Below are 24,145 nucleotides of genomic sequence, written 5' to 3'. Positions count from 1 at the left end.
AAAAGGAAAAGGCAAGTAAAAATTCTGGACAGGGTAAACCTTTACGTTTATATAAAGGTACTGAAGACATTAATTTTTCAGGAAGAAAACTGAAAAGGGAAATCAAGGGAAATGCTTGTAATATCCATTTTGCCATATGGAATATTGTCTACTCTCATTTACTTACTCTGAAGCACTATCAATAGTTTCTACTTTGTACTTTTCATGAGCCTTTGAAAACTGGAGACTCGCCTATATTGGCATTATCTTTTCTACCTTTTCTTATAATAATCTGTTTTTATTTTGTGTGTTTGCTATTCTGAAACAGCAAAGTGTTACAGCTGTAGGAGTGGAGAGAAAATAGGTGGGATGGCTAAAAATATTTGAAATTACACATTATATTACCCAAATGATGACTTTGGATAACTACTTGCCAGCTGCTGCAAAAATTCCCTCACACACTACTTTCAGCAGACCGTAAGTACCCTTTCAATTAATTATATAGGGAAAGTATTGGAGCTAGCACAATTAGCTTTTATCTCACTGTAGTTTATTTTATCCCATTTCACTGTATCTTACCTTATCTCATTTTATTCTATTTTACTACGGTAGTGCTCAAGTTTTGATATGGTCAACTGACTAATAATTAATAAATAATCATTGTAATAATAGTATTATATTAGAATTAACTTCAAGTGACAGCAGCATAAACTTCACTATGGCCAAAGCAGGTCAGCTTGTATACTTTACTTCTCCTTTATCACAGCTTCACACCTGGTAGGCGTCTAGTGAGGATAGGACATCTGCCATCGCAGGACTCATATATGCTAAGTGGTACTTTACGCTAAAGTTATGGTCTTCTCCCATATGGCAGATGAAGTGTGGGAGGTTACGATTTAAAGGGTTGATAGCTGGCTACTATCGCACTGAAACTGGGAGCCCTGAAGATGCTCCCAAAATGGCTCCAGCTCCAACCTCAGCTACAACTCCATGGACGTTGACAATAGCAACAATAGCACGTAACAGTGAGGCACAGTCTGAAAAAGCTTGCTATAAATAGCTCCCACTTTGCAGTTTATTATGCAAAATGCCTTATTCTGGAAGACAACAGCACCAAATGCCGACAATACCATTTAGAATCATATGGAGAAAATGTTGTGATTGCTTCTACCATAGAGAGAAGACACATATTCTTTATAAAACTATGCTAATGTCAGATTCCACAGAATTTCACTCTGCTGAACACTTAATTCCCACAGCACTGTCTTCTGTCTAAGGATATTTACCCATGTAAATATAACTGCATAACTTTTATCCTTCTTATCTTTCCTATTACCGTCTACCATCATGATTATGTTATGTTATGTTATCTTTGTTATTGTTTGTATGTACACTGAGAGTGGGTTTTGAGCAGAGTGGCGGTTGTGCCTTCTTTATCACTGCACCAATCACTTTCAGCCTACAGCTTCTCCTTCAGAGCTCCATGCCAACTGGCATAGATATGTTTTAAGCTCACCCTGCCACATAGCAGCACTTTGGTCTCAAATGCGGGCTTGCTGATCATCAGCCCAGCATCCTAACCACGTGAGCCACATGGAATATTATGTGCTTCATCTACAGAGGCAGCAAGAGCCAAACGTCAGATTCTAACACTGCCCCCATTTTGGTAAGTACAAGCATATCCCATCTCTTGGAAGGATTCTTCATTCTTGTGAAGAAAGAAGTGTCTACTCTATAGGTTCTTGCATATCGTAGTATGGATTTTATGTTACTTTACCTCAGTGAGCAGAATAATAATAGATACAATACTCTCTTTATTGTGGGACTACAGATGTTCCTAATTGAACCTGGCTGTATTTCCCTGATGGTGTGCTGCACTCCCACAAAATAGCAATAGCAATAGCACTTAGACTTATATGTTGCTTCATAGTGCTCTACAGCCCTCTCTAAGTAGTTTATGGAGTCAGCATATTGCCCCCAACAATCTGGTCCTCATTTTATCAACCTCAGAAGGATGGAAGGCTGAGTCAACCTTAAGCTGGTCAGGATCAAACTCCTGGCAGTGGGATCCCAGATCCCAGATGGGAGGATGTCATCAAATAGGTGATGTGGAGAAGATGGAACTTCTGATTACCCTTAAAACCAGCTGCCTTTATTAGATATTCTCAAACTGCCATTGGACATTGACTAAAATCCTGCTCACTCCCTTTTGTCTAAAATAATCATCAGACACTTTCATCTCAACATCAATCAAAAGAAACATTAATGACAGCTGCTATTGCTGCTGGCTCCAGTAATAACTGGTCTGGATGAGACCAGGTGGTTTTGCTCTAAAATCATGTCATGCTACACAGAGATGACTGCCTAGTTGGACAAAGTCAGCAAAAGTTGTTGATCTCTGCACAGAGATTGCAAATACAAAAATGTGCAGTATGCATATGTGTTCTTATAAAAAATTAAGCCAATACTGAAATAAGGGAATTTGTTAATATAATGCTCATGGTTCATGTGTTGCAGTCTTCTACAGCTTACTATATACATTTTTAAAACAAACAAACAAACATTAATCTGAAGTTGGGTGTACTTGGCCTACACTATTATCACCTACTTTTACAGATAAAGCACAAAGTAGCCAGAGACTTATTACCAGTTCTACTGTTTTCTTCTATGGAACACACAAAACATTAGCTTTTGTTTCTTAGAACTATCAGGACACCCAAAACGTTATGATAGAATTGTTCGTAGTGGGGTTATTATGGCCTGAATTCATACAAGATAAATAAAAGAGTTCTGGAAAATCTGGGGAAAGAACCAAACCAGCTTCAAACAAAACAAAACAAAACCCTCTTTGTCTAGATTATTTATGACTTTAAAGTTTAAGCTTTTTTTCTTTTCACAACAAAGCCAAACCTACAAAATATTTACAAATTTTGATTTACAAAACATATTTGATACATGTATATTAGGATGTAACTCCTCACTGAATACAACATAGTCCTTAATGCATACAATTACAATTTCTGTCTGTCCAGCATAATTTCACTTTAATATATGTAAATCCATATGAGACAACATTTTGCATCATTACTTTTTTATTTATTTAATTTTTATTTATTTAAATTTGATTTATATGCCGCCCTTCTCCGGAGACTCAGGGCAGCTTACAATGCGTTAAGCAATAGCCTTCATACTTTTGTATATTTATACAAAGTCAGCTTATTGCCCCAACAAACTGGGTCCTCAATTTACCTACCTTAGAAAGGATGGAAGGCTGAGTCAACCTTGAGCCTGGTGAGATTCGAACTTACAGTAATTGCAGACAGCTGGTGTTAATCACAATGCTTTTAGTCTGCTGAGCTACCAGGCCCGTTGGTAATTTCATTACCAAATGAAATCTAATTTTCTCTGCTGTTAAGGTAAACACAATTGCCTAGCACTATAAAAACTGTTACCTAACCAAAAACTGATAAATTAACGTAATGCAGAGAAATACAAGACCACTGGAATGGCAGTAAATTTTAACAATGTCAAATGGCATGGCATGAAATAGTAGAAAACATTTGTTTAGGCAAAACCATTGTATCTTCATCAGGAATTCAATAGCAGTGTCACATAGTAGGTTCTGAGTAAAATGGATAAAAGCTATGCAATAAAGACTATTCTTTTTACAAGAGAATTTTTAAATTGTTAATTGGGCAACACAGTATTATTAAAATAAAAGACAGTAGTAATCAAACATATTATAGTTATATTAACTAAGAAGTCTTAATTTCTTCCACTGGAGGTACATTTATATTCTATCAATAGTCTTAAGATACTGTATTTTATTGCCATCTAAGACCTTAATACGATACTTCCAATGTTTTCTTTTACTTACTTCACCCTCAGGTCCTTGGCTATTTGGTTCTTCGTCCATGACTCTTCAGTTAAATTTTCAATTTTCTACTGACCACTATTCCAAGAGAGATTGTTCATTTAATCATTTTGCATATTATTGTGCTCCAATTATTACTGTTCTGTTTGGTCTAAAGGCAAGCTTAAGAAACTTTCAGTACTCATTTCACTCTTAACAAATAATTCAGCACTTTCGGTTAGGTAGTATTCTAGTGCATCGAGATTTGCTACCACTGGAGTTTCTCTATAATATAATAATAAAATAATCACTCAAGCAGAATCACATGTTTTGTATAACTCTGCTTGAAGAATTATACTGTACAAAGGAAATATTATTTGTGAACACTGATCAAGCTTAAGATTCTTAACTGAAAAGCTGTGCTAAATCATTACAAGATAGCTCTCCAATTAAGAGTCACAAACTCGTGATGCACATTTGTTGACTGAGATTCATGTGTATTCATTGTGTGTAATACAATGAATAGCTCAGTTAACTAAGGTACATCAGTATTCATCTATAATGAGATGATATTCCAACAGTTCTGGCTTTTGGTTATTTACTGCAGTGGGGGGTTCCAGTTCTTTAAGAAAAGTGATATTCTCCTTAAAAGAACAACCAAATTAATCCCCACACCTTTAATAATTAAGGTGGCCTGCAAATTTCTTATAATTTAAACTCACCAAAATTCCTCCATGGAATTACAAATTGAGGGTTTGTCATCATAACTGAAAGAATTTTCAAGCCTGGTATGTAGCATTCTTATTCTAGAAGAAGAATGCTGTCCATACAACTGTCCTTCTGTTAAAGTGACCACACCTTACTCATAATTCATGGGAATTTTTACAAATCTGAGGCTTTTTTTCAAACTTCTTAAAAATCAAGAACGCATATTGGAATGTATCATTATATTACAAATCCCTTTTCTTGGAGAAGAATGAATCAAACTAGGAATTTAAGATTTTTTTTTTTATGTTAACATTTTGCTAACTTTACCAAGCAGTTTGTATATTGGTTCTTTTCTTTTCTTTTTCTTTTGAACATATGCAAAGACGCCCGTTGCAATACCCTTAGCATCCTTTGCTGAAACTCAGGTGTTTCTGAGCTTTTGCTTTCTTCATTCCAGCTCATAACAGTGGGTAACTGTTATGTCCCTTCCTCCCACCATCACCACCATCGCTATCTGCTTTTCAGATCTTTATTAACCCTTTTAATAGTTTAGTTTTAATTAAAACTATTAGCTTTTTTGTCATATTGTCTTCTTTCTTTCTTTTTGCTAATTGGAACTGTGTCTTCTGGGTTGCCTTCTCTAGTTCCCCTATCCATATCCAGCTTCTTTCTCAATTAGCCTCTTCTACCATGGGAGCCTGCTTACAAAGCCCTGACTTAATTGACATATCTTTTTTCTGAAAAAAAACAACAACGAGGCACTTGATCTCATTCAGTTCTGAATTCCCTTAAAATCATTAACTCCAGCACTATATGATCATTTCCTCACAACTACATGTTCCTCCTACCTCCTAAACTAAGTCTTCCCGACTGATTAAGATGAAGTCAAATATATATTAATCCTATTGTGTCTTCCTTCACCCTTTGAAGGAGAAAGCTGTCAGCAACACAAATAAAGGATGCCTGGATAGACAGCACTAGACCAAATCTGTCTCACAGCAAATACCAAAGTAATTACTGCACTCAACTGCTAAAATTTCTTCCCTGTTTTAAAGATCTGCCATTTTCTTTCAAAAGACATCATCCATATCTATTCGGTTGGGTACATGTTAACGGACAGCAACAACAGCATTGCTTTTATTTGTTCTTTCTTGCAGCAACTGTATCAAATAATTCATCTGGATTTCAGAGAAGGAATGAGTATTTGTAACTTTTCTGCCTCTTTTTCAATTGTTTTTATTCTTTCGAACAAATTGCATCCTTTTTTATTATCACTGCTGAATAAAATAGCTGCATTTAAAATTACTATTCAATCTAGAATTCTGTTTTTGTTTCCAATACCCTCAAACGCTGAAGACAATAAAGAAAAAAAGAACTTAATTGAACATATGGCTTCTTATTGAGAGAAGATTATACTTATCAACTATATGCCTCACAGAATATTTTATGCTACTTGTATTCTCAATTTTAATTCAAAAAATGGGGAACAGAAGACATTTCATTGCCAAACTACTTAAGTGAATTAAATATAAATCAGGAAGACCACAAACTCCCTACCAAATGTAAAATTATCAAATTGCATTTACATTTCAGGTAACATAAGATATATGCACATTCTTTCTTCAGTGTTAAGCAAAATGTTTCTGGATGGCTATAGCAGAGTTTGAACATTTGGTCAGATTTTAAATGGAAAAATTATTGCCTGTGACACTGTATTTGCAATTTTGAGATTAGAAAACAGCTGGGGGTTTCAACAAAATAGAAAGCCCTTGCAGTTGTCATAATAAAATAGTCTATGCTTGGTTTTATAGGGCACTCATTAAATACGCTAACTGCTCTACTGGATGTCAGAAATGTCAGAATTAATCTGTCTGAATTAAGAGAGACATTACCAAATTTAAACAGGGGGATAAACTGCATTCAGTTTGCAAATTAATGGCAAAGACTGAATGCTTGTGTTTTAACGTATGATTTACTGGCAAGCCTGTTAATCCTGAGGAATGAAATACACATGATACAAACATGGCAATGAAATAATAATCACATCCTGAAAATGCTCAAGCAGATGGAGAAAAAAATACACAATCCTAAAATCCTTTCAATAAATTGTTATATTCTGACTAGGGAGAAAAGCTAGGCAATGCATAATGATTGAATACAATTGGCAGATTTATCTACAGAGATAATTCTTCCTTTGTTTTTCCTTCATTTTGCAGGATTTCAAACCCCAGACTTGCAGACTATTTTTTCACATTACTAGAAAATACATGAACTTCTTTAAAATAATAGCATATTTCAAAAGATAACTGGGCTTTGGCCACAATACATAACATTACATTACAGAGTCTCAAAAGATTCTGAGTATCCATTTTTAGTAGTTATTCCATACAGAGTGCATATCAAATGTTAGTAGTTGATGAATGACTATTAAAGTCACTTTTATCTTCAAGAGTAAATTTAACCTTAATAGAATTAATTTAATGAATAGCAACTGAAGTTCTTAAACTTCTTAGGTCAGATAACTGTCCATATTTTTAACCTCACAACTCTTTTGTTTTTTAACCAGGAATTCATGATACAGGCTTTCTCTATAAATTGCAACTTGAAAAGCCATTTGTAAAAAATTCATACAAAGCAAATTATCCAGAATATTTGAATAGACAGCATATTATTGTCAAAGGCAGGAGGCAGAGGAAAACTTGTTGGCCAAATACGTTCTAATTAATGCTACTGATTTTATATTGTAGTTATATAGAGTAAATGTAAATGTGATTAAAATTCATAAAACTAAGATACAATCTTAAGAGTAAAGATTCGCCATACATTTTGAACGATGGTGCTACATTAATGGTTTTAAGTGGTAAAAGCAGTGGCCATGTCTACTTTTACAGATCGTTCATATTACAGAATATGCCTTTCTCATTAGATTGTATTTCACTGGGCTTCACACTTCTGCAGAAGAGAGGGTGAAATGAAAGATGTATTGTTTGTTACTACAGATGCACTAATCACTAGTGTTAATAGGGGCCTTCATGTCTCTTAGAAATGTATTCTAAATATGCTCAAAATTCTTGTAGATATTCTAAAGAACAGAATTATTTGCTTAACCAGGATTCAGTTTAGGTTTGGATTTAGTGATATCAAATATCAGCAAGAGGTTCAGCAGCAAGAGTCAGAATAGCCAATTCCTTCAATTCAAATGCCACTACAACACCTTCACAAGTGATTAAAGACAATTCACTCTTTTGGCCAAGTCTGAAAGATTTCTGTCAAGGTTCTAAATATAATTTACATAAATCCAATAAATTAGATATTATTTTTGAGAGTGAGGTAAATTCTAAGTCATGGATAAATTACATTTAGAATATTAAAATAATATAGAAGAGCAAATTAGACTGTATTATCTATTTATTACCTTTAGCTTGTTAACCATTAACTATAGACTGTGCTTCATCGCTAAGAAATCCACTGATCTACAAGTATTAAACTCCACAATTGCAATGTCATGTAGTAGTAGAATTGTTGGGCTACTTTACAGAAATCCATATATTTATGGATTTAAACTGATATCAAAAATAAAAATAAAAATTGGGGGGTTAATATTATTTTTGAAATGATCTATATGATAGGCTTCTACTTTGTCCAAAGACTTTTTAAAAGCTCTAAAAACAATACAACTCAAGAGTATTTACATTCTCCAGCAAGATATACTATTATTTAGATTTATATGCTTACACTTCAAAACCAGATTTCAAGGCAGCTTACAATATATGAAAATCATGCAAAATCAGTATATATATATATAATACAGTATAGCTGTTTTGCTAATGTATTCTTTTATTTAAAATGAAGCTTATATGGTCTTCCTTAAAGTATGATAGGCCAAGGGAAAAAAATGATGTGGCCTCTATTTTTCCTCAACACTTTAAAAAATGGCACTTCAAATATCGTATAAGTAAAATAAATTTTTCTATACTCACCCGATCTACTGATCCAACATCGTCACCAGCTAAGCAGATAGGTGAGGCCATCTCCAGAATTGATAAATTAGATGGAGCATCAGTAGTAGATGAGGATCTGGGACGACCTGAATTAATATCTTGGACAGACTTCCTGTTGATTTGAGGACTTCCTTTCGGAAGATCTGACTTGCCCCGTTTGCTATGAAGGCTTGTTCCTCTCTTCATTTTAGGTGGCACTCTGATTTGTTGGAGAACTCTATTCAGAGCTGTAGAATGGGTAGAGACACCATCAATTTCAGCACAGGTGTTTTGGTTTTCCAATTCTGTTTCAGGTTCCATATCAACCTGAGCTTGTTGAACATCATGCGGAGATACTGATGACCTCCTACGCTGATGCTGGAAGAGGTGCTTCAAACCTTGACCAATTACATTAATGTTCTCCAAGGCATTGTGGGTAATTTTTGACAGCTTTTGTTCAGATTCATGCTGCCTTTTGTTTTCTGGATCTTGAGTTTTGTTTCCAACATCAGGGTCATCATAGAGTTGTTCATCACTAGAAGGCTCCATCAGGTGACAACGCAAGTTTATTTGACAAGTCAAACTCAAATGTGTTGGGTCTGGGTCTTTAAATTTTGTTTTTTGCTAAAAAATGCCAAGATTGTCAGCCAATAAAGTGTGCAATTGCTTCAATTGTGCATATACATACAGCTGTGCCACGGTGGTCTCATGCTTATCTAATGTTAAAGAAAAACCTAAAGTTATCCATCATGCACAGATTAATAATATATCCAGGTGAAAACATGCAATTAGTTTACAATTCCCTCAAATTCTAAAGCACCCTATGAAGCATCTTTTTACCATGGAGATTTAAATGTATTATCTATTGAGGGCAGAACATACAACTTATGAATAGTTTGTTTTTGATTAGGAAAAATGCCCAAAGAAAGAACCAAAAACTATAAGCCATGCTTCCCTGAAAAAAATGCTGCTATGCTAGAAGCAGAAAAAAAGTCAAAATGATATGAAACTGTGAATTTTATCTCATAATGTAGGAAATATCTAGTGGTATAATATTGCCAAAAATTTAAACAATGGGTAAAAAAGTATTTTCCCATGTTTGGGTAAAACACAAACACTGAACAAACTGAAATATATATAAAATCTATCATTAATGTCTTTAAAATATTATACGTATTTTGTGTGTAAAATATGTTTGTAGTATGAATCTTAAAAAAATATAATTCCAATAATTAAAATGCACTGATTAAATTTATTTTATTTTTACTTATTGTAAGAAATCATGCTACAAGTAATATAGCATCTCTTCATTTTGATAAGGAGAAGCAGGCAGATAGGCAAGCAATTAGTGCTGTGAAAAATTATAATTATTAACAATCTTATCAAGGCACATATTCAAAAAAATAAAGCCAAAACCCCAGCATAAAAACCTTTAATTTTCAGAGGAAACAAAGTTATATAGTGAGAAACATGGCTCAAAACTCTTACATTTAACAATTTGTTTTTAGAATCTGAATCTTAAGTCCTATTAGTATTAGCAGCTTCTACTTCTAATTTTAACCTTTTCATGGATTTTGCAAATTTGTTGCAAAAAAATTTGCTACCATTTCAAAGATTAACTGCCATCAAGTTGTTTCCGACTCATATATAAGGTGTTGGTATTTCTAGTATAATGTATTTCACATGTTAATCATGTAAAGCATTGCTGAAAAAGGAAATACAAAGAATATATACGTATTCTTTAAATTTATATCTGCCTCCTTAGATTTTTTGGGGGGGGGGGGAGGGGATGTCTTGAGGGAAAAATGAAAATAGAAAAAAGGATAAACATTTTCTCCAAAATTTCTTGGGTTTTTTTTCTTCCTCTCAGGCTTCTACATCTCTCATATGGTATACCTTGGTACAGCTACACTGTCTAATACAATAGGATGGCTAAGCAATAAATCGTTCTTGTTCACATTCACTGGCTCCACCTACAAGTTGATATGGCTAGTGAACAATTTGGCCTAATCAATTATGCTTAAAGCTCATCTATAAACTATTCCTATTTTATTCTCATGATACAGCATTTGTTTCATTCCCATCCCATGAGGCTGTCTCACTTAGTATTTAATTGATCCAATGTAATAATGGGCTTTTCCATCATCTCCCAACACAAGCCTCGGTGTATGCATGGTTTATGCTACTTTGGTGGCCACTGAAGTAATGATCAGCAGAGGCTGAGATCTGCCCAACTCTTCATTTGTCGTATTTGACAAATGCAAGCAAGCCCCTTACTTCTGGACAAGGGTGACTTTTCTCACCATTTTCATTTCGGCAACAGGACAGATCACGCCTACCTAACGTCTACCTGGCACTTTGCAAAGCACTGATCAGACATTAGGCTGGTTCCATATTTATTATCTAGATCAGGGCTGTCAAACTCACGGCCTGCGGGCCAGATGCGTCACATGCTGGCCACACCCACGTCCAGTTTAGCGAAGGGGGAAAAAGTCATGATATGTCATGGGATGCTGCCGTGACGACGTGAGTTTGACACACACACACCCGATTTAGATGCTTAATGCAAGACTGCTAGATATGTGCAAAAAGTGACCCAACTGTTAGAGAGTTTGTATGGCAGAACACTCCATCCTGCTTCATCCAGTGGCATTCTGCACTTCTCCTTACAATGACAAGAAAATGGGGGAAGCAGCATTTTTCTGGCCATCTTTTCCTGATACCAAGCTTGGAGTGTCATGACTATTAGCGGGTGGAAAAGAAGTGAAGAGAAATGAAGCAACACTACTGCTTGAAGTGTAGTAACTTGCTCGAGAAAGCTGACTCCTGCTTTGGCTACAGCTTCCATCATCTCATGACCATAGATCGGGCTTTGCAGATAATCTGTAGGGTAGTTCTTTCTCCTGTTTTACTGGGAATCTGTTTCTAATTCAAATATCAGGTTCTGACATATAGCTATGCACAGGGGTCAAAACATGCCTCCTCTCTTAGCTCCAGCCTCACTCCATGTTACGAAAACAGGAAATCCTCTAATTGCTTTCCTTAAATTATCCTTAATTTTTCAATGAAGATGTAAAGACAGTAGCACTCACTAGCTTCATTACTGAGTCTGACAGGAGACATCAAATTATGCCTGCATATTTTTGTGCCACTTCATGGCCTGAAGGAAAGCCCATTAAAGCAACTGTTGGGATAAACTCTTACTATGAATGTGAGAAGAGGTCTCTGGCCTTATCCATTCAGAAAACACAAGAATATGAAGCCATTGTTTGTTTTTAATGATGTCTTCAGATCATTCATAAATGAAACCAGAATTCTGTTTTTGTACATTTATTTAATCATTGTGTTGTCAGTTTAGATAGCCAAGCTATTGATCCAAATTAGCCATACTTGTACGCAAAGTCAGCAGGTTTATGAGGACAAGTTTACCTCTAAGCCAAAATGGAAGCACAAGTGCATCTAGTTTAGAGTTTTAGGAACAAATTTGTTCTTCAAGAATTTCGGTCAGGAGAAACAGGTAAACAGTATAACTAGAAAAAAGAACCAGGAAGAGCTGAAGCAAAACTGCTAGAAAGGAAACTTACTGGAAACAGTGAAAACTACATAAAGATCCATTTAGATTAAACATTTAGTTTAATCTGGATCACAAGCAAAAAACTTTATAAAATGATAAAACATTTCGTATAAAGTTTTAAACCTTGAAAAAACATAGTTTTAAGCTATATCCATAAATATGATATATTTATAATGGAGAAAATATCTAATAGAGCATGTGCTTATGATGGCCAAAGTGGCTGTGTGATATCATTTGCAGCTAATTTATTTACAAAAACTGAAATGACCTATCTCAATTTTTTAAAAAAACTATCTAGACAAACAAATCCTCAAGTTAGATACCATTAGTACTCCTTGAAACCCATAAAGGAGTAAGAACAATTATGAAGATATTTTGATTTGTTGTTGTTAAAAAGAGCCACATGCATAAAATTTGTAGTATTATTAAGATGCAAACATCATAAAGCATGCAAAGCATAGTTATAGTTTCCAACATTAATCCAAATTCAGAAAAATCATGTCAAAATATTTAGTACAAGTGAAAACGTGAAAACCTCTAAAGAGCACAAGTTTAATAAAAGTTGCAAGGCATAGTTTATCTAGAGCAGAGGTCTTCAAACTTGGCAGCTTTAAGACTTGTGGATCGCAACTCCCAGAATTCTCCAGCCATGCTATGCAAGCTGGAGAATTCTGGGAGTTGAGGTCACAAGTCTTAAAGCTGCCAAGTTTGAAGACCTCTGATCTAGAGCACTGTTTTTTATCTATGGCAACTCCTATATAGATGGACTACAAATCCCAGAATTCCATAGTCAACTTGATCAGTGATGGAAATTTTGAAAGTTGAGACCCACATACCAGAAATCACAAAGATGCTTTTTCAGGAGGCAACTGAACTTTCTTGTTTTTTCTTTTGAACATATTTCGCTTCTCATCCAAGAAGCTTCTTCAGCTCTGACAGGATAGTGGGGAATGGAAGAGAAGTGAAACATCTTCAAAAGAAAAAACAGGAAGTCCGGTTGCCTCCTGAAAAAGCACCTTTGAGATAACCATGACCTGGATGACTGAGAATCTCTACAGACACATACCAGAAAGTTGCCACACCTGGGAAATACTGATCTAGAGTTTAATAAGACTCCCCTGGTTAAATAACTTATACCTTTCTGCATTTGCAAATAGAACAGTACAAGTTGCTACACAACTATTCACTCTTTTTGCAGTTAGTCAAACTAATTCCCCTGTTAAGTTTTATAGTTTATTACACAGTGATTATATTCTCAGAAAAAAATATCTTTTATGCTTTACATGAAACCAATTATATTTCAATGTGCTGTAGAATCACTAAGATGTTTATAGGTGAGTAACATGATTGTCACGGTACTAAATTCTACATTTACCATCAGCTATAAATGTTATGTGCATTCAATATGGGTTTGTCACGTTGTACTGAGGCCTTAATCAGATTTATTAGACCAGAAATAGGCAATCTTCATTTCCCAAATTTCTATAAATAGCTTAATACTGAACTGCAGAAATAAAGCAGCAAAGTAGCCTGATAATTGACTGATTTTCAAATTGTAAAAATAGGAATAGAAAGACTCATTTCCATAGTTAAATCTATCCCCATCTATCTCCAAAGTAACACAGTGAAAATTTTGTGACAAGAGTAACTGAATTTCAATTATGTATTTCTATTTTGGGAGAGAGTTGTTTAACAGTGGAAATGGAAGTGGTCAGTTTTCAACATTATGTAATTCTAAGTTGCCAAGAAAGATATCCGATTTGCTGATTAATATAACAATTAAGAATACTTTTGAGACCAGATCTCTTTATGCAGCACAGGCTGGAGGAAATGCACTACATTTTAGCTAACAAACTAAGTCAATACTAGAGCTTGCTTAAAAAAATTGTGCACTCATCAAAATTCTCACATGTCTGTACATTTTTCCATCTGTTGATCTTCCTTTTCAAATGCAACATTTTTCAAATTCTGTATATAAAAATACAGTATTTTGTTCATATGAACAAATAATAATACAAAATATCTGTTATCTTAACTATAAATTAGGAAGTGACTTCTTACCTCCACCACTTATCCTTAAGCATGAATAGCTGGTGGGGCTCCTCTTCAAGCAGCAGCTTGGGAATGGAAAAAAAAATCTTAGTAACAGAACCCTCCATATCAGAATAATGTGATTTATACAATGCCCTCAAAGCATACATTGTGCTAAGTGTAAAGTTCTAGCTGACCTCAGGATAGTCACTAAAGCAGAGAACAGAAAAATACAATGATGCCTATGCACCTGCTGCCATCTGCAATTTTTGGTTTTGCTGAATGTGAGCTTCCTTTACAATGCTGTATTTTGTCCCTGCAGCCAAACAATCTTGAAATGAATTGCCAGAATTGGTGAAAGATGCAGCTTCTCCAAGCTGAATTTTCCAAATGCACTTGTTCAAGCAGAGGTTTCCTTTGTAACTTACAGCACTACAACCAAAATGAATAGATCTATTTATGTTTTAAACTGACTTTCAATTTTAAAAATAAAATTATTTAAACATCTTACTATTATAATCTTGTACCAATATGAAAAGAATTCAATTTTGGAAAAACTTTAAGTAAAATTTTGATATTGGTCTAGGTTGCTTTCAGAATTCATTAAGCTGTAATGTTTTGGTAAAAAAAAAGGGGGATACCCAACTTTTTCTATGATCAGAGCCATACTTTTCGTTATGAAGAGGCTACTACAAGACATTATAACTGTGTCGCTGGTGTGTTATTCTCTCATGGTTTAGAATAATCTGAGGTACACAAAGAGATAGGAAGACATACATGGATATTTAAATTCCCCACATTTCTGCTAAAAGCATCAGTGATTTGATTAAATATAAACTCATGCCAAAAAATAGTCCAATATGTTATTTGCAAATTTTATTCAATAATGGTAAGTATTTTATAGATGTGTATGTACTACATTGCTGAGCTGACCATTATGAGATTTACTATTGATTATCAAAGTATTAACAGTAATTCTACACTATCAGACATTTAAGTATAATATACAATTATTCAATAATATATAAAATACCTTGACAGACTATATTTTTAACCCACATTTCTTCTAAGAAAGTTTGTGGGGCACACAGTTCCTAGACAAGTGTATGAGCAATATTGTGACTAATTTAGACAGCCTGATTTAAGATGATACTATTAATCTACTTTACACAGGTACATTACAGTAATGACATGTGAAAGAGTTTGAATACTCACTCAAATAGCAATAGCACTTAAGACTTACCGTATATACCGCATCACAGTGCTTTATAGCCCTCTCTAAGCAGTTTACAGAGTCAGCATATTGCTGCCCCCAACAATTTGGGTCATTTTAGCCACCTCAGAAGGATGGAAAGCTGAGTCAACCTAATAGTTACAGCTTTATAACTGAAAATGAAATTTGACTCTAGGACATTGCAACAAAACTGATACCACTGAGAAGCCTCAAATGAAATTTACTTACTAATGTATGTGTTTACATACATCTTAATATAAACAAGTCCAGTGAACACTATTTGGTCAATTTCTGTGCTGCTTATTATCTAGTTATTATTTCATTGGAAGCAATATAAACCTGGAGGAAAATCTGAGAATCTGCTAATTGAAAAACAGATTCAGAAGCCTGAGGGAATGGTACAGTACAATACCAAAAATATGCTTCAAAAGGTAATGGTTAATTAATACTGCTCATTTACCTATGGCTTACAAAAGTTTAAAACACACTATACAATTAAAGATAAATATGTTCCATATTATTACAAAACTACTGAACAATCCAGTCCAAACAAGCTATCTTTTTTAATGGACAAGAAACAATCGTAAGCAGAAGAATTCATAATGGACAGGTAATGGTATTTTTTAAAACACTTAAAATTCCAGAAGGTAATACTTGATAGCTCTGTACAACAGTGTGTTTACTGGCAGTTGTTGCTACTAACATCTGCTTCCATCGAAGTGCCATTTTGAGCTCCAAAATGGATAATTATGTTATCATTTAAATATATATTTGAATTTATTCATAGATATTCTGAATGTTATAGGGACAAAAGACAAAATCAGTAATATAAAAAAATAAAGATACCAAGATATGGATATCAAATTGTCTTAGAGATATGAAGGATATAAATAAAACCAGATTTATGAAGCATATACGAATAAAACTAATTTGAGACATGTTCTGTAACTGTTACTAGCACAGAATATACAAATCCTAGCTGACTCAAACCATCTGCATAAAAGGTCCCAAAAATCAATTGACTTGGAATTGATAATTTTACAATAACAGTTTGCTTTTAGCTGGCAGTTTATGACCACATCACAATCACTCCATTATTTTTGGCTGGAAATCAAGTTTATTTCAAGGCAGAAAAAAAAATTGAATAGACAAAGGAAAATAGACGGAATTTGGAAAAGGAAAAAGGGAAGTAGATACAATGAAAATGTAAGTGACTCCCTGGAAGAATATCGCCTTAATTGCTAATTTCAGTTGTTAATACATACAAAACAATTACTCTATTCTTTTTACATTCTCATAAAAGTGTATATTGTATATTCTACACTGTTCACCTTGTGTAATCCTGAAAATGTTCTAATCTAGGGGTTCCTAAACTTTTTACTATCACACTTATTTTTAGTGTAATTTTAATGTACACAGTCCCCCTAAAAATCCAAAACAAAATGAATATAAATGAACAACGAAAGCAATACAACACAACTCTGGAAAAGCTGCATTTATTGTAACCAAGTAACTAAGAGGTTTTTCGTCACTTCCCTTGGACTCCAATTGCTTTTCACCAAGGGAGGTACATCTCAGTTTGGGAAAGTATGTTCTAATTTAACCATTCTATTTTCAGATGTAAATAAGTGAGGTTCTCAGTGATATTGCAGTACTCCCCCCACCCACACATCACCCATGGAATGTGGAGAGTTATTGAGGGACATATACCGTATTTTTTGGAGTATAAGACGCACCTTTCCCCCCCTAAAAGGGGGTGAAAATTTAGGTGCGTCTTATACACTGAATGTAGCCCCGCCCACCCACTGGCCCCCACCCTTTAGCCTGTGCCTCGCAGCATTTAGCTCCTTGCAAGCAAACAGCAAGAAAAAACAGCTCCTTTCAGCTTCAGCACAGCCTAATTAGCACAAGTTGATTGGGTCAGCCTCCTGACTCTCAGCTGATTTGCTCTCAGCTGTTCTGTGCAGGGCTCTGCTGCTTGCTGCAAAGAGGTAAATTGCTGGAGCAGATTTTTTTTTCCCTTGTTGCTAATCAAGCTATGCTGAAAACGAAAATGAAAGTAAAGCAGGCTGCTGCAACTAGGCAAAACAGCTCAGAGCGGAGGCAGAAGGAGATTTCTTTTTCTTCTTTTCCTCACCAAAAAAGGTAGGTGCGTCTTATACTCCGAAAAATACGGTAAGTCTTGTGATCATAATTATCCAGCTTTGTATTAGCTAAATTACATCTCACAGCAAATCCTCTTCAGGTTGGTCACTATAGACAATTACAGTCAAAATTTAACAGTGCAAGCTTAGCTTTTTTCCTGATCCCTCATTTTGATAACTAGAATAGGCTACTGTGAAACTGTTTAGAAAGGAAATGTCCCTTCAGATATACCATTCGTATGGTGTGAAAACAGGTTTTTTTGGTCATCAGTACACCAGGATCAATGACAGTGCTCGAAAAGCAATAAAGTACAACATTTAAACCTGAGTAATATGTTTATCTCAAGCACTGGTTAAAATATTTAACCAGTTGCTCCTTCTGCAAACTTTTTCTACTGTCCCTTGACATCCAGTTCTTCTCAAAACGTCAAAATTCACTTTTAGATTAAATTACTGTATTTTTCGGAGTGTAAGATGCACTTTTTTCCCTCCTAAAAGAGGCTGAAAATTTTGGGTGCGTCTTATACTCCAAATGTAACCCCGCACTGTGCCCCAAATGGCTACCCGGAACAGCTACTGCCTTCTCTTACCCCTTCCGTGCTTTTCCTGCTTTATTCACTGGAGCTCCCTCTGTGGATCAGCTGTGCTTTTGAAGCTATTTTTCAGCCCCAACGTGAGCAAAATGATCTTCCGTGCTTTGCCTGCTTTTCTAATTGCTGCTCCCTCCGACAATCAGCTGTGTTTTAGAAGTACAGCCCCAACCTCAAAACCAGTGAGCAAAGTAATGTGCTGAAGCTGATGCCCCAACCAGCCCCAACCTCAAACCCAGCGAGCGAACTAATGTGCTGGGACTAGCCAGATGAATACCTAGTAGGCAGAATCCAATCCCCCACCCCCATTTTCCTCTCCAAAAACTAAGGTGTCTCTTATACTCCGGTGCGTCTTATACTCCAAAAAATATGGTATATTATTCATTCATCATGTATTATGCCCAAACTAACTGATATTATGTCCTTGCCATTAGCAGGAAATGCTCTGTAATATAGATATAACTAAAGTAAGTGAGTCCATACCTTAACCAGCTTTGTAAGAGGCATTATGTAAAAGCCTAAACTTATACAAGCTTTGGTGAGTGGTATACCACAGTATTCATAGACTCATCTAATAATGTCAATAGCATAAGTTTTCTCTTTTCTTTTCACTTATCACTTCACTTTTTTTTCACTTATTTCCTACCTTTTCCTTATTACCTCTCATTTTTTCCCTCTACTTTCCATAACATTGGCAATCACAGAAAAGAATAACATATGCATATTGTATAACATACATATATCCTGTATTTCTAGGGAGATAGAAATAAACCATACCCAGAAAATTTATACCGTATGTAAAACTACTGAGCAACTACATGTCAGTGCAGGGTCAAATATCATCTGTACACTGATGATACTCAGTTATACCTCTTTACTTGAGGCTGTCCAGGATGCCATCAAGTGCTTCCACAGTGTATGAAGGGGAAGAATAACCTTTAGCTCAACCCTGACGCAACTGAGTGGCTTTGATTTTAAGGCTTCCCATCAAATGATTGTTCATAGTTAACTCCAGATGAGAGAATATATTCCTAGGAAACACTCATATGCAATCTTGGAATCTTCCTGGATATGCAGTTCCTTTTCAAGCAGGTGACCAAGAAACTCTTTGCATACATACATCTTGCGTGCCATTTGTGCTTATACTTGAATCAGAATGCACTGCTCATGGTTAGTCATGCCATGGTCATCTATCAAGTGGACTACAGCACATGTCATATTGGATGCACATGGAGCATCCATGTAACATTGTAGCTCTGTGAGCTATACTAGTACCCAGTAGGCTTTCAGATGCAGTTCAAGGAACTAGCTGTTATCTTTAAAGCACTACATGGCATTGGGCTAGGTTACTTATGGGACGATCTATCTCCAATCAATTCAGCCCATCCCATTAAGAGCTTGCAAAAGGAGATGCCACCTGGAGTGGCACCTTCTTTGTCATGGCACTTACCTTATGAAATTGCCTTCTGTATCTACCGCTCCACCCCCCGGAAATATGGAAGGACCCAGCTTTGTTGGCCTTTCAAAAAACCATGAACATGTGTTTTTTTCTTCTAATTAGATGTATTTTTTATATTTGTGCATTGCCCAGAGTTCCATTGGTTAGATGGGTGGCTATATAAATTTGACTAATAAATTTTTTAAGATGAGAATAAAGAGAAGTTTCTTCCCTCCCTTCATGGTGTTTGAGTGCAGGGCCAACTGATAAAAATAAATATGGGGAGATTCAATAAGCCTTTATATAACATGGTTGTGGAATTTCCTAACATTCAGTATACTGATAAGTACAAATATAGATGGTTTTAACATAAATTCATGGTGAATCTGGTTATAAGTAACTACTAAGAATCATGGTTCTTTGCTATCTCAGGCAGCATACTTTAAATACCATTTGCTGAAAGAGATAAAGGAAGAAACTTAATACTACTGCAGATCTCACTTGCTCCAAATATTAACCTCTTTTACCTGTGCCTCAAAATAGAAATATCTGTAACATCTATGAAGTTAAGTCAGTGTACAATATCAGTAAATAGTGTGGTTAATATTATTCATATCAGCAGAATTAATCCTAAATTTTATTATTAAACATTATTTTGACAGAAATTCTATGTAAAACTTTTTTTATTTAACCCAATGAAATGCAATTATATTGGGATTATCCCATTTATTTTGATAATATGATAGACAAAAGCCACTATCAACAGCATATAATTTATTAAGCAAAAATCTTACCTAGTAAAAGTTAAAACATTGACAGCCTATATAAAAGTATATTAGGGATACAATTATGTATATTTGCATATCAGTGTAGTGCAAAATATATGCATAATCCTCTTTAATCATTTCTTTTTCAAGCAAAGAGTCATCTATAAGAAAAAAATCAGCTAAGAGAGCTCTCCATGGAAAAAACAACCCTCCCAGAAACATTTACTGTATTTACATATAATTGATTTTAATATTGCTTTGTTGCTTGGCTTAAGTTTGCAAAGAGGAAAAATAAATAAAAATGCTTTACAAAAGAAAGTGCATTAGAAAGAAATCTCAAACCATTAGGCAGAGAATTTTTTTTTTTCTGATATTTTTTTAGAGGCTATAATATTAAAGTGAATCTACTGTTGTTTCTTTTCTGGGCTTAATTTTATGTCTGCATAGAAAGGACAGCCGTCAGAAACTATTGCTTTTATTGTCTGATGGAAATTTTAAATTAAAAAAAATATTTAAAAATAATAATTCCTTCAGGCATTCAGCATGGGCTAGCCCTGTTTCTTGTTTCAAATTTCCACTTTTCCCACCTCAAAATATTTAGAGTTTTATCCCACTGGAAGGTTCCTAATTCCATATTCCAACCCAGAACATTCAGAGCAGAGCTATTTCCTTTCAAGCTACAAGTAAAAAGCATGCATGATTCCACCAACAATAAACAAATGCAGGCATCAAATCCCACCAAAGAACAATAAAAAGATATAACTATAATAACCTTAGATATATCTTTAGTAGAATAACCTTTTTTAACTTCCCAATGAAAATTGGTACTATAAATTAAACAAGTACACAATAGCAGACTTGAATGAAATATCGCCAAACTATTCAAAAATGCTAAAAGTTCTGTATCTCATATCTGCTCTTCCAATTTAAATCCAAATAACCTGTATATAAATGAATATAACAAATAAAGGAATAAGTGTAAATGGAATAGAACATAAAGTTTACTTCTTCACAATCTTGCTTTAACAAATTTGAAAAAATATCAAAAAGCTTCATGAAAATTTTTAATTTAATTATTGATAAACATATTTATGAAATGTTTATAGACTGCTTCTATCTTGAGGCTTTAAGAGTCTTATAAACATATAAAAGAATCATACATGAAATTGCAAAAAATCTAAAACTAGGGTACATAATTAGAATTTAAGTATTTTGAAATCTATATAGTAGTCTATGAAGATAATCTCAGTAAAGGTTTGTTTGTGTGTGTGTAAAATCATACTATTATCCAAATCTTTTTATGAAAAGCTATCTTGTCCAACAAAGATAAAAGAAATGCAACTCATACAAAATAAGTATAATTTATTTTTGATATTATGTTTAACGCATTTTTGTTCATGTGAATATAATCTAGAACAGAGCGGCAAACTCGATTTCATTGACATATCAGGGTTGTGTTTGACCTCCGGGGCCGGGGTGGGCTTGGGCGTGGCCAGCTCGACATCAATGGTGTCAGGGGTGCCTGTGGCAGCCCGCTCCGCCAGTGAAAACAGGCTCCTGAGCTCCATTTTCGGCTGCCTCAGCCTCCTGCAACTCTCTGTTAGTGAAAACAGAGCTTGGGAGGGCCACATTTTAACCGGCAGAAGCACCGTGGGCCGGTCCTTCACTGTTTCCAGGGTGGCCCCGCGGACCAGATCTAAGTATCCCACAAGCCTTGAGTTTGACACCCCTGATCTAGAATATATAACCTGCCATCTAGTTGTAAAATGTAAATCTTCCAAGAAAGCTAATTTTTAAATAGCATGCATTTTTTTTCTTCTGTTCAACTGTTTCTGATTCTGGGGATGCCTGGAAAAGTTCCTGCAATTTTCTTGTAAGGTTTTTTTCAGAAATGGTTTGCCATTGCTTCTTTCCTAGGGCTGAGAGAGAATAACTGGCTCAAAGTCACCCAGCTGGTTTTGTGCCTAATATGAGACGAGAACTCAGTCTCCCAGGCTTCTAGCCTGATGCCTTAACCATTACACCAAACTGGCCATCAATTTTTAGATATGCATTTCTAATAAGCTACTTTGCATATAACAACAAAATTGCAATGAAAGTATTTTCCAAATAATTAATCTCAAAATCAGCTGTGTTTAAAAGTAACTGCATGTTATTAGGAAGGTTTGACATTATATTTGAGGGAATAAATTGTCTCATAATATTTCTATGCCATTTCTTTTTATTATCCTACTTGAATTAGAAATATATACAAAGAGCTTATCTAAGTCTTTTAGGTGCTTCCTCTTTACTATTAATTGAGAAGCATCAATAGACCTAATGTAACTGACCTATCAAGTTCCTTTTTAAAATGTCTATGGAAAATATATTGGGGAAGTTAGAAATTCTAGGTAAACTACAGGTATACATACTAAGGTTGTGCTCAGTTCAATATATAGTTTGGTACATGCAGGGGAATACAAGGAGCATGTGTCAGCAACAATTTCAATCAAATACATCATTTATAAGTTGATATTCCTACTTGCTAGACATCAACCACAGCTCAGTAAATATAACTTTATTTGAAGAGATTCCTGACAGAAACATACCCACATGTGCTCCAAAGAAAATTTTGCTCTTTGAATTTGTATCTCTTCATAGCTATAATACATAGTGTTATTCATGCTTCAAAAGCTAATATACATTTTCTCTGAAATACAGGAGTAAGCCTCCAATAATAGTAACACTACGGAATCAGATCAAAGGTTCACATAATTAGTACAGCATCTCATCCTAAACCTATGCACATATTATAAAAGTAATCATTATTTCCTTTTACTACTCCATGCACAGCACATTAGTTGTGATACTCATTAGAACATGGAGATTATATAATTATAATAAAATATATAAAATATTATAGTGACATGTAACTATTGATTTAATTCATCACATGTTGAGGCAACAAATTAAAATATATGTTTCATATTTTATGTGCTATTCTGTCCACACTTTTAGTTCTAAAATTAAATGTGGTGTGATGAGGGAAACATCCTAACTAGAACTAGAACCGTGCCACAGGAAGAAAGGGATAAACTCTGGCATGAATGCAATCTACAGTAAATTAATAATTGTGGTTTTTAAAAGTTCTTTCTCAAAGAACAGTTCATGTATCTTGTCAGTTTGGCATGATCAAGTTCTCACAGTTTCTACTGTACTAGAAGAGTTGAATCGATATAGGTCATAATGAAGTGATGGAATACCTTGTTTTCATTTTGGGAAGTACAAAAAGATGACTAATACCTCCCAAAGGGAGGAGGCGAGGGGAATTTACCTATACAAAATAGCAAAACAGAAAAAAAAAACTTTATTTCCTTCAACTATTGCACACTGATTTCTGATGTAACTAAGAGATAAATGTTACAAGGCTTTCCAGAACATCCATGGTCAATGGGGTTTTTAATTTTTCAATATTTTGAAAAATTAATGTTCCTTAGTTTGCTCATATGTTTGTATGCTTTTCTGAAATTGGTCTTTAAAAAAACTAATGAAGATTGTATCACATTAAAGTATTTCAAGTTCTTAAAAGTGACTATTCTGCCAATTTAGGAAAAATACAATTTTCAGTTTCAATATTCAGTTTTATGCCTATAAAATACTTCATCTGTTTATGCCCACCAGACTCTTAGCAATTTTTAAACTAGATAACGATTAGTTAGGATGCACTACTGTAAGCCAGTAGTGCCACACCTGATCTTTGAATTACATGTCAGAGACCCCTTTCCAAAAATAGTGGATGGAATAAGGACAAAAAGTAAAATTAAGGAATTTGATTGATTATAATAAAAATGCAATACCAACTCTACTC

The 24,145-nt window shown here is 34.6% G+C and overlaps 1 protein-coding gene across 5 annotated transcripts in view; it reads right to left on the bottom strand.

Moving 5' to 3' along the window:
- The window catches only part of TMCC1 (transmembrane and coiled-coil domain family 1), a 111,573-nt gene that overhangs the window by 85,986 nt on the left and 1,442 nt on the right, over positions 1-24,145 (bottom strand). Inside the window, exons 2-3 of one of the 5 annotated variants that reach the window (XM_034431585.3) lie at positions 14,156-14,211; positions 8,521-9,236 (exon numbers count right to left, since the gene is read on the bottom strand). In XM_034431585.3, coding sequence (XP_034287476.1) covers positions 8,521-9,069 — 549 coding nt within the window. In that variant the 5' untranslated portion in view covers positions 9,070-9,236; positions 14,156-14,211. Of the gene's footprint in view, positions 1-3,856; positions 3,932-8,520; positions 9,237-14,155; positions 14,212-24,145 lie in introns of those variants that run through there. The other 4 variants (XM_034431586.3, XM_087887885.1, XM_034431587.3 and 1 more) reach the window with 4 other exon arrangements.

The sequence above is a fragment of the Pantherophis guttatus genome, chromosome 2, assembly GCF_059756535.1.
Source record: "Pantherophis guttatus breed Tessera chromosome 2, ASM5975653v1, whole genome shotgun sequence".
Taxonomy (NCBI): Eukaryota; Metazoa; Chordata; class Lepidosauria; order Squamata; family Colubridae; genus Pantherophis; species Pantherophis guttatus.
Note: the sequence above shows the minus strand (reverse complement) of the source record. Positions and strands in the feature narration are given on the sequence as shown.